Raw genomic sequence first — 18,949 nt, forward strand, 5'->3', positions numbered from 1 at the left:
AAATTCAAGGGAGTCTTTGGAGGCTGCAGTCCCTGACTTACGTTATAGTCACAGAGTTTTGGCATTAGCTTGTGAAAGCAAAACAAATACGCTAGCTGTGTTTTCCCTTCATGTGAAAAAAACTTCCATGAAAAAAATGAGAATCCTGATCTTGTCACTTGTGTGTGAGATCTAAGGTGAGTGGACTTGGAGTTGGTGAACTTAGTGAACCTCAAGACAAATGAAGCATAATTTTGTGTTTTCTAAATAGGTCAATGTCATATTTCCAATTCCTGGTCAGGGCTTAATCCCACGAGTTCCCTGTCTTAACTTCAGAAAGTATCATGTCAGAGCATCACTTGATAAACCACGCTAAACTTCTCTAACCTGCAGTCAATTGACCTCCCGGCCCTGTGCGAAGACATGGATACTCTCATAGCTTGGACAAGTGAAGTAAGATGATGCATTGTGACATTTGCATTAGCTCCATTGACAGGAGTTGTCAGTCAGGCGGAGCCAGTGACCGTAAACTGACATCATGTCACTCAGGTGCTATTGAAACCACAATGGTCCTACTTTTCCCCCTGAACAAACATGTTTTCTTTGACAGACAATCGACAAAAACTATTGTTGTTCTTCCTCTTATTCTGCTCTGTCTGTTTCTTGACAACCTTGCTAGATTGTACTGTCGAGGAAAAAAAAAATTGCAGGTACACCTTGCACAGTAACAGGCCATGTGAAAACAAGAGTGGTTTTATTGAACCGTGTCTGTGCAGAGGGTGAGATCATGTCAGGGACAGCTACTGAAGGATTTCACCCTGAGCAACGTATTTCAAACAAAGAAAAAGTGTTTATAAAATCTGAAGGAAATATGAAAATAGTATTTACATTCTGAGAAATATTGCTACTTAGAAATATGGAGTAGTAGCTTTGCAGTTGTTGATGTTGCCGGTTGATGGCCTGATTTTGATTTAACGCTACTTATTTTTGTCAAGTAGACAACAACAATACTCAGAATCGAATGGGATGAAATTACATCTAAAATTGTCTTCCCTCTAAGCACTTCTTGTATCTTTATGTCAAATCTGGATTGACACATTTCATTTTGACTAATTAGGCCAAAATCGCTGCTAAATTATTCACACCGTCTTCCATTAACGGCTTTAGAATCAGTTGGTGGACAGAAGTAAAGGAAAGGGGAAAATCTGCATTTCAAAAACACCAGATGAAACCACAAGACGTGGTGTAGACAGGATCCCATCTAATAGGCTTTGAATATTTAGGAGCCCCCCCCTCCTCTGCCACACAGAAAACAGACAGGAGGCCAACAGAAATATCTCGCTTGTTTGAAAGCTGTTGCGCTAATGGCATGGCGTTAATTAACCGAGGCATTTGCCTGAGACGGCGGCGCTATCCTTAACAGGGGGGAAAGAAAAAAAGTGGGCAGCTCTCGGTGATGGAACCTGCTCTTTCTGTGGACGAACAGATGAATTTGCATGACATTTAGTTTCCTCAGTGCCAGGATAATCAGCTGAGAGGTTGATTGAGAGGAATCCGAGCGGAGAGGCCCCCTTGCTACTTTTCTCTCTGACTTTTTCCTTAACAAAACGGCTCATTTTGATTCTGTAATTTGCGCCAGAGTACCTTTTTTTTCCCTCAAGTGTGCCCATCACAGACAGACAAAACATGGTATGTATGGAAATGAGTGCATCCCACCCCCTAGGAGACAGAGAGGATAGAGGTGTCACAGTCAATGAAGCCAGCCTCATCCACTCTGAACCCATTTAACCAGCTGCAGTTAACCGCAGGTACCATATGGATCCTTTACAGCTGAAACCAGCGCTGATATCCCCATGGCGACTGGTGCAGGCATAAATGATCATCACTGTGTTGATATATAACAAGTATACACCACATCGGTTAAGCCACGGGTAGTTAACTGTCATTGTTGTACGGATGGATGGTCGAGCTGCGTTCCAGAACAGTGACAACATACGCTGCTTTGTGCTGCGTTCAGCGCTGCCAAGAATGACTGGAGGCATCTGTAGCTGCTCTGCATAGCTCAGATCCTCATCTGGTGCTTATGAATATCTATGAGGAGAATACCCAATGACTATGGGTGAGAAACCAGGCTAATGAAGACATTCTGCTGTGTTCATACTTTCATTTTTCCTATATGTTTAAACACAGGCTGTTAGTTTATTCTTATGAAACATGTCCACATCGTTAAGAGCAGTATTGTTCCTGAAGGTTAGATGTATGGCAGACACAATTATGCATTTCTCGTAAAAAAAAAAAAAACGCCTCTGCACTGAATAAATGCGATCAGTCCAGATCTTGGCTCTGGAGAAAAACTATAATGTCTTCAGTGCTTTTATTCTCTCTGCTGATGGAATGTCGCGCCTCTCAGCTCATCAGGAATGGGGCCATGTTTTGGGTATCTTTTTTGCTCGGGTAGCTCCATCTGGTCCTGGCACTGCTGCGCTTTGCCCCTGCCCAGGAGTTCTGCATCCCAACTATGTGTTGGCAATTAGCAGGGATGTTGGCAAGGCGTCAGACTGCAGTGTGACATTCTCCCTGGGCCTGTTGACTGGCAGTGTGTGCGTCTGTGTGCACGTGTGTATATACATGGGTTTTGCATGTATGTTAGTGTGTAGCATTGACTTTTTTTTAGGTCTCAGATCTGCTGTACTTCTGATTATTTCTTGTTTTGTTTTGTTTTGTTTTGTTTTGCTTAAACTGATAAAATATCTTGAATCATGAGTTGCACTCCATTTAAACCATCCTTCCTGTTTAACAGATCATGTACTTTTGTTTTTGGTAGTTCCTCTTCAACTGTCACTAATATCAGCCAAGGTGTTCCTCAAGAGTCAGTTCTGGGTCCTCTACTGTTTTATGTTTATATGCTTCTCCTTGGGTCAAATTATCAGTAACCATAAAGTACATTACCATGTTACGCTGATGACACTTAGCTATATGTCCCATTACAGCTCACCAGTAATTACAGTTTTAATCAAGTGGCTGTCTGTGTCTCTAATACCAACACCTGAGCATCTCAAAAACTTTTTTTTAACTTAATGAAGACAAAACTTAGATTGTAGTTTTTCCTGCACCAAATGATATAAATAAGCATATCTCGTGCACCCCACATAACAGAACTTAATTTTTAAAGTTTAAACTAGGGATGCACCGATATGAAAATTTTGGCCGATACCTATATCTGATATTAATATTGCTGTTATAGCTGATAACTGATATTTACCAATATCAATATTGGTTAAAACAATAAAAACAATATGAGATGATGTGTCAAGGTAGTTCAGAGACCACTTAAGTATGGAGTTTTAGCCTGGCTTATTTCCAGTACTGAATTGATTCTATTTCAACTTGGTGAAGAGTTATGAATTTTCTGTGTTTTACCTTTTGATTTAAAAAATCTGAACATCAGCAAAAACATTTTTTTATCTTAGGGGTACTTGACTTGGCACATGTTTTAATTCTCTCACAACGATCTCTGTGTTTTAAGGTCTGACCTGGCAGGATGACATCACTCAACAAGTCATCTCTCGTGAGCTCTCCAAACTGAGGAGTGTCCCCATCCACCATCAGGGGGCGCTACCAGGCTCCTTGACCGCCTACAGCAGCCCCAGAAACCGCAAACTGAGGCCAGCTCAGGCTGAGTTGAACAGAAACCTCCAGCAGTACCTGACAGGACTTGGCTTCCTGCCCCAGTCTGAGGATGATGAACAACCAGGGCGCCAAAGAGAAGGCAGCAACATCCAGGCAAGAGACTTCAAATCACCTTAGAGTTAATGCATTAAGTACAGTTTACTCTTACTGGTGTCCTCTGAGGCAATGAATTTCTGAGGGTCTATGAAAACAATAGTTACTGTACGTCATACAACATGCATGACCCTCTATTTTTGATCTTTACTGGAGAGCCAGAAGTCTACATTTCACACTCTATGCTGCCATTTTTGTAATTATACATCTCATACAGGCTCAGTATTAGTGTGACCTGAGCTGTATGTCTGATTGGACAATCAAACGATCCTAATAACTTCTAAACCACAGAGTTAGAAAACAATTCACTCACCATACAGTGTGTGCTGATTGTGAAAATCAGCGTTTTAGATCCAAGTCGTTTTTTTAACCTGGTTGTCAATGCTTTTTAATGCTGTGAAAGTCTGTTTTTGTGGCTTGGTGTTTTTCTGCAGCCAGCCTCAAGCTGATTCTCGATAAACAGCAACTTTTAGCACTTCCACAAGGCTTCATTTTTACTAACCCCATGTTGCCCTATGGATGTCACCCATTACGAGTGGTATTTATAATCCCAAATATGGTGCCAGCCATATAAGAATATTTATTTATAGAAGCATAAATGACTAAAATCACTGTTTGTAAGAGGCTGTTCATGTTCTGCAGTAAAATGATCTTTTAACATGGGCGTTAATGAAGTTTCTTTGTTTTTTGGGGCCTACCTCGAGTGGACACTTGGGGAACTGCAGTGTTTTTGTTGATGTGTTTTTTTATTTGTTTTTTTTTTTGTTTGTTTGTTTTTTTGCTGGGGGGTAAATTTTTAGCTTTTATGCCTTTGTTCAGAGAACACACAACAATAGATAGCGCAAGAAACAGGAATATAATGGAGAGTGCCATGCTGGAATGAGGCCACGTGTTGAATTAAAGCCTGGACTAAAAGTTAAAAACCTTTCTTTTTTCCTTCCTTTTTATTTATTTTTTAAAAAGCTTCCCTTTGAAAGTTTTCAACTTGTTTTAATCTTGTTTTACTCTGTAGCACTTTGAAATCTCATGATAAAAAGTGCTTAACAAATAGAATTTCTTCTTCTTCTTCTGCTTCTCATTATTAAAAGTATTATGACAAAAGTATTAAAACAAGATCAGTTGTTAGCCTTACAGGGCCATAAATTGCCTTATAACTGTTTTTTGTTTGTTTTCTGTTGCACTTCCGAATTTGCTTACTTTTTCCAAACTGGAGGTCTTTTCTTTACAACCTGACTTTTCATTGTAATCAATTGAGTTTCCCCCTGGTGGCTTTTAGAAGCAAAGCAGGTCACTAGCACTCGCACATCTGCCTTACCCGACAGTTGAGAGGCTGCAATATTTATACAGAGTTTGTGCTTTTACAGTTGAAAGATTTAAATCATGTTGGCTTGAATTATTTGTCCACAAAGTAAACAAAAAAAACAAGCCAGGCTGAATCATGAACATGCCTCTTCCTCCTCCTTTAGAAAACAGTCAGTACGTCTTGCATCGGGGTCACTCTCTTGTCCCTTCCCTGCTTTTGTTTCCAGCATTCTGCCTTCTCCTTCTTCCCTGCTGAGCATAGTCTCCCTTACACAAAGATCTCCCATCACCTCTTTACATTATTCAGCCCTCATATTTAGGGAGGAACCCCGGCTTTGTGTGAAATGTGCTCTGCATCCTTCATAGCCCAGCTGCTTCCTGCTGCTGTGTCAGTGTGGCCATAATGCAAAGTTGAAGAGTTCAGGACCTTCCTTATTGATGAGACGAGCCCCTTTGTTGGGCAGTGCAATGGAAAAAGGCAAACATGGTTAGCATGAATGGCACAGAGCCCCCGCCTTGCTGTGCTAATGCCATTATGCCCTCTCGGTATGCCGGGATGGAAAGACTGACATTTTCTCTATATACATTTGAAGGACAGAAAATGGCACCAGGGGAGATAGCTAGCATTAGTGCAGCAGGGACATGGATCATAATGCTGCTCAGTGGATCGGATACTGTTTGCTGAATGAAAGCGTGGGCTCTTATGACTCAGACCAGAAAAATGGTTTCTCTGCCTCACAAAGATGGGACAAAATCACACATTTTTCTACCAGTATAACACCAACTTCAATGCCAAATAGTAAAAACTCTTCACGATGTCTGTGTAACACATAATCCTCCATGTGTTAAATATTAACTCATGTGGCTAACTCTGAAATCAGATGACTCATAATTTTGTCTCTGAGATAAGGACTTGGTGCTCCTTCTCTGACAGACGGGCTGTGCCTTTAAAGTTTGTTGTGTTGTGGAAATGCATGAAATTACTCTTTGACTGACACTATCTCATCTATGATTTCCATAATGTAATTTCCAAGGGCAGTTGTCTTTGATCTAGAATCCTTATTCATATCCTGTCCTGTCTAGGCGAGCCCAGGTTTCTTCTCTTCTTGTACTTAAAGCCTGTCACAACAACGCTGACCCAGCACAACCCAGCTGTGGAAAAAAGACACTTTAACAGAACTCAAGCCAGGTTGAAGATTAATCATTTGAAAGATGTCATTTTAGCAAAAAACACAAACATTTGCAGCTATATTAGCGCTATTTGAGGATAGAATTTGGGTACAAGCAGACATGCAACTTCACAGTGAAAATGCTAACATCTGTTTATGCTAACACATATTTAACCAGCAGAGCCTACTTTTCATTTGTACAACACCGTGATGCTGTAAGAGTATTCATTCACTGTATTTGGAGTCTTAGTTTAGCATATCTGCCTGCTAGACTTGGTTAGCTAGCGGGAGCTGCAACATTTAGATGAGACCTACGCTGCCTTCAAAATGATAAAACTATTACTTCTTTGTGCTGAAAAGTGGTGTGGAGAGCAAAACAAAAGGAAATGATAATTGAACTACGTTGTACAAGCTGCGCTCTTGCTAACTTTATCTGATGAACAATTTAACAACTAAATAGTGTACCTCATATATCTCATGCACAACTATTTGTCTGTTTCTCCCTACACATTTTTCCATTGCAAATTTTAATAACCTCATTCATTGACACTATTTAACCCAAATGTTTATTTTTTGGTACAAAAACTTTTTTTTTATAAGCAGTGTTTAGTGTTTATTCAAACATGTTTTTACAGCGAGAGTACAGCTCAAAAACAGTCAACAGTCAAATCTTCCGTATTGTTTGGTGAATGAAGGCTATCCTGATTCTGATTCTGGTTAGCTAACGCTAACTGAGACTTATGCTGCCTTCAAAAGAAACTCATATATTTATTAAGCCCTTTAGTGAAGTATTTAGCTAGTTTTAATAGGATTTCATTCTTCTTGCTAGTGTTAGCTGACTTAGCTCCTCTAACTACAGACCCTGTCAGTTACATAATAACTTTATGTATTTATGTAAAACTGGATGCCCTGGGCTCCACCATTTCAAAGTACATCATCAGATTTTTCACAGTTTTCAAACTTGATGCTTTCAGAAAAATTAGTCTTAGTATGTTGTGAGTGTTATAAGAGGGAAGAGTTATTTTGTCACTATTTGTGAAAGCATAAGTGGGTATTTGGTTCCACTTGGTTCTCTAATGAATACCTGAACTAAATTTAAATCATCCGTCTTTTTAAAGACATTTTTTTAATATTCTGTAATGTCTCCTCATTTTTTCCCATTTGATATTTTTTTGTATCTTTTTCTCACAATACAGAATTTGAGATCATGACCAACTGGGTGTTACTTTAGGTCATACTAAAGTTCATACTACATCACATGCATCAAACTCAAGGCCTGGGTGCCAAATGTGGCCCACCACACCATTTTACGTGGCCTGCGAGAGCATAACAGGTCTGATTGTCTTATAATAGATAAGTCAAAAGGTGCATCGACTATAAACTATGTTTCTCATAATACCTACTGATTATGATACCTGGGAAGTGACGGCATCCCGCCACTAGATCACAGTGTTTTCACATCAGTGCTATTTTCTGAACTAGTGGAATTGAGAAATAAAACAATGATCCTAAAATATAGACATAAGTTGATGCAGATGGAAGGCCATCAGAAAATATTGCAAGGGGAATAAATGTTTGTGCATTAAGAAGAAAAAACGGCATGTCTTTGGTGTTATGAGGTAGTGGTGTTTGTCGAAGAGTACAATCTATGTTGGCATTTTGACACCAAACACAGAGCCAAGTATGCCAAAGTCAGCTTTCAAGAAAAACAATAAATAGAGCAAAATTTAAAATGCAAACTGCAGCAGGATGTGTTCAAGAAAGCTATGACAAACGCATCAGTTAAAGCTAGCTTTAGTGTGGCTGAAGAAACTGCCCACACTGCAAAGTCTTTTTTCAGAGGGTTTACATTTATTTTACATTACATTTAGCTACATTTTATACTGTCTTACAGTTACATCTGGCCCTTTGAGTTTGACACCCCTGTACTACATACTTGGCACATTTACTTTTGTCATTCATAAATCCCTTTGAACTGCAATGAGCTATACAAGTAAAGTTTATTCTTACTCCCTTTGACATTATGGCGACTCTTAAGAGGAAGTCAGGGATCACCACTTTCACAAGGGTACATCCTCTGTGCACAATGAATACCTGCACAAAACCGGATGGCATCACGTCCCATGGTTTATGTGACGGAAGACACTTTGTTGGAATTGCCTAAATTGAAAGGATGTATCTGGAAACCATGAATATCTCTCAGAGAGCAGTCCAGTAGCACACTGCAAAAGCTGAACTTTAAGCAAGTGTTTGTCATGTTTTCAGCAAAAATTGTCTTACTAAGACTTAAAAGTAGCATCAGTCTCTGACATGTGCAGAAAAGACATTAATGATGCCTGATTTAGTTGTAAAGAGTAAAAAAATCTTCAAATGAGGCTTGTTAAGTTTTTTGAAATAAAAGTAGTTTCTTAACTCAAGAAGCTAAAACAAGGAAAACTTTCCCCAGTGCCACTGAAAACGATACTGGATAAACAAGATATCTCTCTTTACAAAGTATTTTTGTCTTACAGAATGGAGATATTGAGTCTGATGGTCATCCTGAGCCCAGCCGGTCAAAACCCCAGCAGGCCTGGAAGGAGACCACTCTCTACAGCCTCCATAAAGGAGACGGCCAACCTCCTGTCACCAAAGTCTTCACCAAGAGCGGAGAGGGCAAACACCCTGGGTTTGGTTCGTCCTTCTCAAAATCAGACCCAGAGAGGAGCAAGCTGCTGTCCAGCCACCTGGAGCGTCTTCTCAGCGAGATACCAGCAAGCTCCCAGCAGGGCGGCAAAGGTGGCGCTGCTGATCGTCCCAAAGGAAAGCTCCATTACCTGAGCTATGTCCAGCCAGAATCTAATGACCATGAAGAGCCGCAGTCTCAGGTGGCTTTTACGTCCAGCGCTGATCGCCCGAATTTGGATCGGCTTCTTCTGAAGGGTGGATCAAACAGACTGAACGCCAAAGAGCCTCCGAGTGTCATGGATGGTAAAATCCTTGTTTTTGTTTACTTTTATAGACCCCTCTATTTTTGAATTGAGAAAAGTTTGATGGTATTTTCCGTTTAATTGTTGGTTTCTGTGTTCGCCCAGACCACTTCATGCACGATATGATAAACGAGCTTGGCAGACACAGCATCAACATGAAGGCTTTCATGGGCGACGATCTGGACCATCTGGTCAAGGTCATGACGGGAGCTCTGCAGGAGGTGCACAAGGCACAGCCTGAGGCCGGGGCCCTGCCAGGACCAGGACCATCTGAATCCAGAGGGGGCAAGGAGGAAAACAGGGGACCAGCTACAGCAATGGATCAAGAGCAGGACCCGAAGTCAGACAAAGGGCAGGATGTAAACCAGAAAGAGATTCCAGTAATGAAACAACAAGGTGCGTGACCAAGAGATCATGAATTTTTGATGTATTTTCTTTTCAGCCATACATGCTTTGAGAGACATCAAGTTTTCCCACAATCTGCTCACAAACATTGCGTTTCTTTTCAGGCCAACAAAAGGAGGCTTCAGAAAAAGAACCTGTCGATGAGGTGAATTTAAAATTACTCAGCTCAAGCAACAAATTGGTTTCTGTGGGAGCAAGACATGTCAACACTTACATTTTATTCTCTTTTGAATGCAGCTTCAGAAAAGGAATGATTTAAAAATTGAGCAGAAAATCATTTAATTTATTGCACTTTGAAAGCAAACTTTTTAGAGAGAGTCTCTGAACTTCAAAAGTTTGGTCAAAATGAACCGGTAAAGCTCTGTTGAAGAAAGTGAGCTCTTTGCCTTGGGTTTTTTTTGTTTAGTGAGTCTACTGATTGTATCTTTTAATCATTCGTAGAGAAGAATTGGTCATTAGACCTTGGACTAGAACTCACACATAGAAAAGACTGAATGCTCCAAAATCCTCTCTTAACCAAAGTATTTAACAAGTCAAATCAAATTAAATACTCTATTCAAAATGTGAGTTTCTCCCTAGAACTTTATTAACCGTCTGCTAAAGCAAACTTAAAGAAACTCATAGAAATTTATGTGTAGAATAATTTCACCTTGCTTACCACCTAAAGATGAAATGTTTGTCTGATTCTATGCAGCATGAAGCTTTCTTTTCCAAGCTCCTCGACTACCTCAACATGGAGCCTTTTGGTGACGCTCCAGAAGTCAACGTGCGTCCAGCTGGCCTCCAGAAAATGGTCGGGCTGGAAAACGTCCAGAGTCGAACAACGCAGAGTAAAGTCCCCTCACCCATCCACTGGGAGAAGACTGTCATAGAGCCAGCGAAGAGTGCTGAAGGCTCCACCCTGAGGTTGACCGGTGCAGCAAACAGCGGTCCTGATTCTCAGGTGGACTCAGAGATCCAGAACTGGATGCAGGGGCATCAGGACCCTGCAGAGAAAAAACAGCCGGAGGAGCCACAGAAGAAGGACATGAAGATCAAAACTCAGCTGGTCCATGTGGGGGTCAAGGAGTTTGCCAGCAGAGGGAAGGACAGACACTTTGGCTACATCATCACTGGATCAGAGTGAGTATGATCAAGAAGTAATATACCAAAGGAGGAAGGCAGCGCAAACTGGGTGAATTTACATTAAAAAAACAACTTTAAGAATTGAGAGAGACTGACGCATAATGTTGGATAAACAAGATTACATCAGCTTGAAAGATTTTTTTGCCTCTACCCCCCAAAAAAACAGAACTGCTCTTATAGGAAGCAGTATTGTTGCCTGTTGAAATACTTGATTCTGATTAGTCAAAATGGCAAAACTACTTAAATCTTAACGGGAAAGTGTAATAAAATCTACCCAGTTCTTTGATTGAACAACCCCCAAAGATCACGAAAAGAGGATCCATTTCTCAGTTCAGCATTTATTCTGGTCACAGGTAAGGTTTACAGCGCTGGTCCCAAAAGAATGAGCCGGGATATCCGGTAGCAATATAGTTATTTAACAATCATTGCTACGCCCATCCAGAGGTTGAGTTAAACTAAACACCCGAGAGTAATTGGCCAAAAAAAAATGACTGACACCCCTGTCTCAACCCACAGCTGGTGAAAAACATACATCAACCCTGAAACTATACAAGAAAATAAGACTAGATAAATGCTAAGCTACGTCAATTATTGGGAAAATATATAACAAAAGGGCACCACATAATCACTCAGCTCATATCAATCTGCTGAACGGAGTCTAACTCATTTCAGCTCAGCCTGTTAGCACTGTGGCAAAAAAAAAAAACATTAGTTACCTCTGCCAAGAAGGTTATACTTTTGGGAGAGTTTTTCTGTTTGTTTGTCTGTGAACAACATAACTCAAAAAGTTACCAACAGATCTTGATGAAAGTTTTAGGAAATGTTCAAAATGGGATAAGGAAGAAGTGGTTAAATTTTGGAGGTGATCTGGATCACCATCTTGGATCCAGAATTTTTTTTTATTTTAAAGATTCTTTATCATTGTGAAATAGGGCTGTTTTGGCCATATGTGTATATACCTCCATGATAAATGGTCAGATTGCTTTGCAAAAGAATACAAGTCAAGGTCACGATAATTTCTGACGACACTGTCAGGTAACAAATTATCGTACAAACCTGCAACTAACACCAAATTGTAGCAGACAGTCTGCTGAAAGGGAGTATAACATTAAAGTAGGACTAAAGTGTTGTGACAATCACAGTATGCTTGGTGCAGGTCTGCGCTCTCTGAGTGCTTTTCTAGTTTCTGTTAAAGCTGGTCTCAGTCAGGAATTAAAAAGTTACTGGGCACAGATGTAAGAGCAGCCTAAAGAGTTTCTGGGCTCTGATGGTTTCTGGTAGGGGGAAGTCCAGGGTAAAGCCTGGTTTATATATCTGCGTCTAAAGTCTGCGTAGCCCTTTTTGATGCTGAAGTCTACACAGGGACTGAGGTTTCCAAACTACCTCCAGTCAAAACTTGATATGCAAATCGAAGCACCAGTGATCCCACTGGCACTAAGGGGTTAATTCATCATTTTTCTTCTTTGAAACAGTCCTGTAAAGAATGTTACATTTAGTGTAATTACTCCAACATTCACTTCTTTTTTGTTTCATAGCTACTGAAAGTGTTTTGTTAAGTACAAGGATTTTTTTTTCAAGAGAAAATAAATAAATTAGATTATTGAAATTTCAAAGGAACTTGTATTCACAGACAGTACTGGGAAGAAGGGAGAGGAGGAAGAGGAATATTGGAAAGTTTAATAATCCAAACACACATGTAAGGATGGTAAATAAAAAAAGAAATCTTACCCAGGGTTTCAAGTGATTTTTTAGCAAGTATTTAAAGCTGTTGGCAAAAAGATGAGTTTTTCAAGTGCTTTTTTTTTTTTTTTTTTACAGTTTCATATTTTTGTGATTTGATCTAATTTTTTCAGTTTGAGTTTGTAAAGTTCGGGTGTTTGAACACTAGTTGAACAATTTATCTGCAGGACTCTCTGCATTCTTCAAATGCTCTTCATTATAATACTTCTGGTGAATTTGATGCAGTGATACAGCTTTGAACTAAGAGTGTTTAAAAATAAAGAGACAGGCATTAGTAGCCAACCTTGCAAACATTACTGGCTTCTATTAAGTGTAGAGTTATGTTTTATGCTTCAGACAGCATAAAGAGCAGACACTGTGAATTGATTTATTGATGAACTGTGTGTCAATAACCTCTCTTGCTCAGGTCATTGTCCACAGCAGCTTCTATTCAGAAAGCTTTACCTCGTGAATGCTGCTCTCACTCTTAAGTGGTTGTTACCAAATGACTCCGTGGAGCAGCTCACAGCTTCACATTATAGTTTATTGCTTTTCACAGCCGTACAGTTGGACGGGTTTCAATGCAGACTCATTTAGCATACCTTAATACCAAGCATATGTCTGCTTTGTTCGGTTACTTAAAACTGCATTTATGAGATGCAATTTCTGTCAAAACCACCCACGTGTTCACGTCTTTATGGAAAAGAATACTGTAGTTTGAAATCCTTAGTGTGTGCCGCACCTGATTACAATAGCAGGGATGATAAATCCCTCAGCGTGTGGGTATTACCGCGCCGTATTACCACTTTAATGATGATACTCTGTCAGGAAGGGCAGCCAGGTTCCCTCTCCCTCCTCCTCTCACACCTCTCACTCAGCTCAGGCTCAGCAAAGATAAGTTCCTATCGACTGTGTCTTCGCCCCTGGCCCTCTCTCAAATCCCTTTATGGCGTTATCAAGTCCGGTGTCAGTGGGTTGTCCTTCACCTGTTCAACACAAGAAGGCTCATAAAGGTGTGCTGGGTGCACTGTCACCTTATTGCCACAAATATAGAAACGCAGATTACGACGTAAACACAGCGTAGTTGAGTAAGTGGCAGGAAAGAGAGACAGGTCACCTCTGAATGAAATATCCTCACCTCCTCCACTTCCTCCTCCATCCTCTCCTCAAAGCAGACACCTATAGTTGGCCTATAGAGGTGTCTGCATTCGCTGCAGACCTCATGATTGCACGGTTGTTATCCTCAGCTCCTTTCGCACCCTGCAGAGAGGCTACGCAAACCTGCTTATCTGACAGCTCCTGACATTGTGGTGGAGGTAGTGGGGGGTTTGGGGAATAGCAGGCGGGTGGTGGTGGTGCTGCTGCTTCTGCTGGTGGGAGGTGGGGGAAGAGGAAAAGGTATGGATAGAAGAGAAAGAGACAGAGAAGAGAAACCCAAGGGGAAAAAGTGCTAGCATCAACAACCAAGTCACTCCTGGAGCTCTCCAGTTGCTAGAATTACCGCAGAGGGATGCAAACGTGTCTGGAATTGCTTCGGCGAAGCTTTAACTTTCAAAATCGCTCAAAAAGTGGAGAAAAAGAGAGCCACCCACTCTCTCAAAGGTGGAGGAATGCAGGCACAGTACACAGTTATGTTCTGTGAGGAGAAATAGCTGGTGGGATATGGTGTCAAAATGCAGGCTAAAGGGATAATGCATTAGCTTAGTTTCTGAGATGACTCTATACTGTTGACAAAGTGGCCTCTGACAAGATGCTCAGGTTTGAAAGCTGAAATATTTTCACAATGTTCAACCACTGTGTCAAAAATACACAACTCATTAAATATTGTAGTGGCAGATCCATTTAGAGTATTTTAAAAGCCACCTGAATGAAAGGAGCCTTTACTGCTGTCCTGATACGTGTCCACTTTAGTTTCAAAAAATAAAAAATAAAAATAATTCCATTACCCACAGGTCTGCGGATGATGCCCCGTTTATTTGACAGATGCAAATTCCACAAGTCATCGTCCTTTTTCAAGCATTTCATGGATCACACTTAACAAAAAATATCCAAAACCTTTTATCATTCACACTCACACAATCAAAGAACATTTGTGTAAGGCTCCACTCAACCTGTGCGTACCAAAAAGACTGACCCCCACACCTGCACTGCCTCACCTAATAAATTAAAACTCCAAGTGTTTTCCTGAACATATCTAGATAAACCTACAAATTAATATAAACAACCTGCTTGATTATTTCAAATTCAATATATTTACATGAATTTGAGCAATATGATAAGTCAATTTCAATTTGAAATGGGCTCTAAAATTATAATTTCACTGCCTCCAGTATGCCTGCAGTCATTTAGCCCTCATTTAAATAAAGCTAATGTTAGCGGTTAACTGGAACACAATAGGTAATATAAGCTGGAAATGGTGATGAGCTAAAGAGTTTTGTTAGTCAGATCAAGATTCTCTTATATTCATTTATTTTTTCATTTAAAGATACAGTGCATATCCATTAACAATTCAGTGTAGCATCTATTCAGAAATACCAGATTTAGCCAAAAGGCTAATTTTCATCAGAGCAGATTAACAATATAAAGAGGCAACTAAAGACGGACACAAACAATACGCCACAAAAACTTCATCTATCTAAAAAAGTTATTTTTACCTGGCCTGACATTCCTCACTTTAAAATTCTGATCAATAAAGATGCAAATTTTCTAGCAAATAAATATGCTAGCTCATAGTTTGTAGATGAAATGTTTGCCAGCAAACATTAGCCCATTTCAACCAGCAAATAGCAACATTATCATCTAGGAAAACTTTAAAGCTAATGCTAGTTGTTAGCAATTACACAGCAACATTATCTTACAAAATTTAGCTCTTTTAAGGGATCTAAAAGAGAGCTTAGCTTTGAAACTTTTCAAAGTTAATGCCAGCTGCTTTGACCTAGCTGAGTGATTAAATTTGTATCTTTTTTCTTAACAGTTACTTAGCATTTTTAAATTGGTTATTTTTACTGCCTACACCTGACAACTTTCATTTCAGATTCTGATCAATCAACAAACAAATATCCTTGCCAATAATAATGGTAGCTTGAGCGTTTTAATGTTAGCAATGAGATAATAAAAGCAATAGCTGACAAAATTAGCTCATTTCCAGCAGCTCAGAGAAGTGTTAGCTATGACACAATTTAAAGTTAATGTTAGCTGTTTTGACTTATGTTTTGGAAAAAGTTGGTACTGCAATAGATTTATAACAGGAAGTAGTTAAATTTAATCTGGCGAACATTAGCTTAGCATTTTACTCCTTATGTCTGACATCCTTCGTTCATTTCTATTGAGGTTTTAATCAATTGAGGAATGTCATACAGAAATGTTTTTTAACATCAGCTCCCTGCTATTGGCATGAGGTCAGAGGTAAAAGGAATCCAGGAAATACTGTGACTGTCTCATAATGTTCCTTTTTTTTACCTGGAGGGAAGGTTATTAAGAACTGGAAAACATATAACTGATAAAGCACCCATACCTACTGCTGCATGGAATTGGTTCCCAGTTGACTTTTTGTTGCGTGTCACCTTGCAGTCACTTGGCAGTCTCAGTGCTTCCAGGTTAAGCTGTCAGCAGTATAAAGTATCCATCTGTGTGTTTGTGTGCGTGTGTGCCCCTCTCATTTCCTCCATCCAGCGCGTCGGCCTGCAGATTGCCTTTGTTTGGTCTATTTCCTTGGCGATTTACTCTCTGAGTGAGAGAGCAGCCGTGGACTGAGCTGAGATGAGGCATGGCTTTATCAGACCACCATTACACTTCACCTCCATTCCATTTGCACCTTATTATTCTCATCTCACCGAGGAGGAGAGGAGGAGAGGGGAGGGGGGGTGGCGGCGTGCGTGGCCCCTGTGTGTTTGTCTACTTTGTGTTATCATGTTTTACTTTGAGCGGACGCACGCGCAAGAGGGGAAAGAAAGTGAATGTAGGCGAAGAAAGAAGAAAGATGAGGGGAAGGAAGGGAGAGGAAGGCACGTCCATATGATACAGCCATTACACCTCATGCAGGTTCCATTTGCACCTTATTGTTTGTCTCATTGCTGGAAAAAAGCAGGTGATTTACCAAGCCTGAAGAGGCAGCTGATCCCTTTTCCCTTGGCATTGCTTTTCCCCTCCGTGTGTTTGTTTGTCTGTCTGCAAGTGTGTATGTGTGCTGTATATCCATCCAGACAACCGCAGCTTTTGCCGTGTTCAATGACCCATTAGTGGATGTGAATTGTGGCAGTAGCTCTATGAAAAAAATTGCATGTAATGGATGAATTGCTGCAGGTATTTTGCCTGTTAAAGTACAAGTAGCTGTATCCGTAAAGGCCTTCAACACTTCCTAAAGTCTGTACTAGAGATCCCTTCTGGTACTACAACTAATCAACCTCCAAGAAATCAGTTGGTTGAAGAAGTATCGTGCAATTGTTACAAACAGCAACAGTGGGGTTGTAGAAGAGAGTGCAACAATAGTTAAAGAGGGGGTGTCATGCTAGTATTTTAGCCTTAGCTAGCTCTAAGGTAGCTTTAAAGATTTAACAGCATGAAAAATTCTCTACATTTGTTAGCTGGTGGCTTCTGTCTAAGCTGGTCTCTCAGAAATCTCACTTTATTTCAGCTACTGTCTCTTTAAGACCACCCAACGTTTCTGAACCCAGCATTCTAGAAGCTTCTTTCACTGTTGCCATCAAACAAAATTGCGTTTCTCTTCACAAAATGAAAATTTTGCCCTTTTAAGGACATTCATCACCTCACAATTTAGGTGTGTCTTGTGCGGACTTGCTTCATTCTTGCAAACCTTTCAACAAGCTCTTCAGAGCAGCCTGTGGTCTCATTCTTGGAATGTTACAACTCATATTTTCCCAAGCTTAGTATTGACACCAGAGTTGCAGAATTCCAGGAATTTATATATTTTTCTATGTTTTATATTTTATATTTACTCCATTTTCCTGGTCATATAAATGTATAGATATTAAATATTTTGGTTTGTTATAAACTGACATGCATGCAAACATGTTTAATGCAATATTTTTAAATAAAGATGACAGCAAGAAAAAAGAAATCCAAACTTTCTGAGACAAAATTTTCCAAGAAGTTTTAGAAAATTCATTTAAGTTGATCCCAACAAAACCATGTATTGATGAGCTAAAACTCCTGTGGAGAGTTTCAGGAAACTTTCCTCAAATTTACCAGAATTTTTTTCACCCCACAGCAATCCTAATTGACACCTCACAGTTTATCTTAGTCTTTTTTTAATATACATATATATATAAAAAAAGAAAACATAATATCACCTCTTCACAGCTAGCAAAGTGTAGCACTTAGCTTTTTCGCTAATATCATCTCTATTTTTATCACACTCGTTGCAAGAGAGGACTTGATACCTCTACAAGACGTGAGCATGTGCCTCATAAATGTAAAACCAAACTGTCTGTGTGTCTCCCCTCACCAGTTCCCTCACCCAAGACCAGGCCTCAGACCTGATGGAGCGCCTGACGCAGAGGCTGAACCTCCATGCTGCAGACCTGTCACAGCTCTCGTAAGTACAGATGAACAGACACAAACTTCCACCCGCATTGTCAAAAATAATGCAGCTTAGAAACTTTACGTTGCACTCAAGATACCTGGTCAAATTTGGAACTGTTTTGTTGTATACCTTCTAGTTCAGAAAAAAAATAGTGAAGGTTGTCCTCGACTGTTTGTGTGGAAAAAAAAAATGCTGCGCCACACTCCCAGACTGTAGGCGTTTGTTGTTTTTCTGACCTTTCTGGGTGTTTGACTCCTCGCAGGGAGAGAAATCAGGCCTAATTACCTCCAGACACACACTGATGTCTCCATTGTATTCAAAACACTGCCTCGCCACTATTGTCACTGAACGCCTCGTCAAAAAGAGAGCAGTCAGCCTATCAAACGCCTCAGTTAGAGGAAGAGAGAGACAGAGAAGCAGCAGCAGATCAGGCGCTGGAAGTAGAGAAAGTAGTCCAGCAGGAGGCGGTTAATATATTAATGAGCGGGCGAACTGTCCTTGAACCCAGCCTGGTTTATGCTTGTACCAGAGTTCTGCTGTACACTCGGTGTCAGACCATGTAGGAGGCAGAGGAGATGTGTTCGCCTAAGATCTGACAAGCCTTTCAAGACGCTCCTGCAGGAGAAGTGAAGTCTGGGTGGTTCAGTTACACTCGCAGCATATGAACAAACCAAAGCTGGCTTGCTGCAGTCTGGGGCTGCACTGTTACTGTAGGTACAGCAGAGTCTGGCTGGGATAATAGAACTGAGAGGAAAACTGTCACACAGAAAACTGTGGCTAGTTGTTAACCCTGAAAGCAGAATGACCTCAGAATGAAAGCTTGGGGAATAGAGACGCTCTGGTCTTCATCTTCAGAGTCAAGCTTTAGGATGCTGGTGATCAGGAACACCAGGATGTACAGTAGGTCATTAAATCAGCCCTGATTAAGTTATTACACCTGTCATCTCATATCACTCAGA

At 40.3% G+C, this 18,949-nt stretch overlaps 1 protein-coding gene across 1 annotated transcript in view; it reads left to right on the forward strand.

Annotated features, from left to right (window-relative positions):
- Nucleotides 1-18,949, forward strand: part of ptprn2 (protein tyrosine phosphatase receptor type N2) — a 157,191-nt gene that overhangs the window by 33,207 nt on the left and 105,035 nt on the right. Inside the window, exons 4-9 of the mRNA XM_074693098.1 lie at nt 3,506-3,762; nt 8,744-9,200; nt 9,305-9,595; nt 9,709-9,749; nt 10,299-10,726; nt 17,916-18,002. Coding sequence (XP_074549199.1) covers nt 3,506-3,762; nt 8,744-9,200; nt 9,305-9,595; nt 9,709-9,749; nt 10,299-10,726; nt 17,916-18,002 — 1,561 coding nt within the window. The remainder of the gene's footprint in view (nt 1-3,505; nt 3,763-8,743; nt 9,201-9,304; nt 9,596-9,708; nt 9,750-10,298; nt 10,727-17,915; nt 18,003-18,949) is intronic.

The sequence above is a fragment of the Halichoeres trimaculatus genome, unplaced genomic scaffold, assembly GCF_033239565.1.
Source record: "Halichoeres trimaculatus isolate MK-OKI-2021-1 unplaced genomic scaffold, fHalTri1.1 fHalTri1_scaffold_18, whole genome shotgun sequence".
Lineage (NCBI taxonomy): Eukaryota > Metazoa > Chordata > Actinopteri > Labriformes > Labridae > Halichoeres > Halichoeres trimaculatus.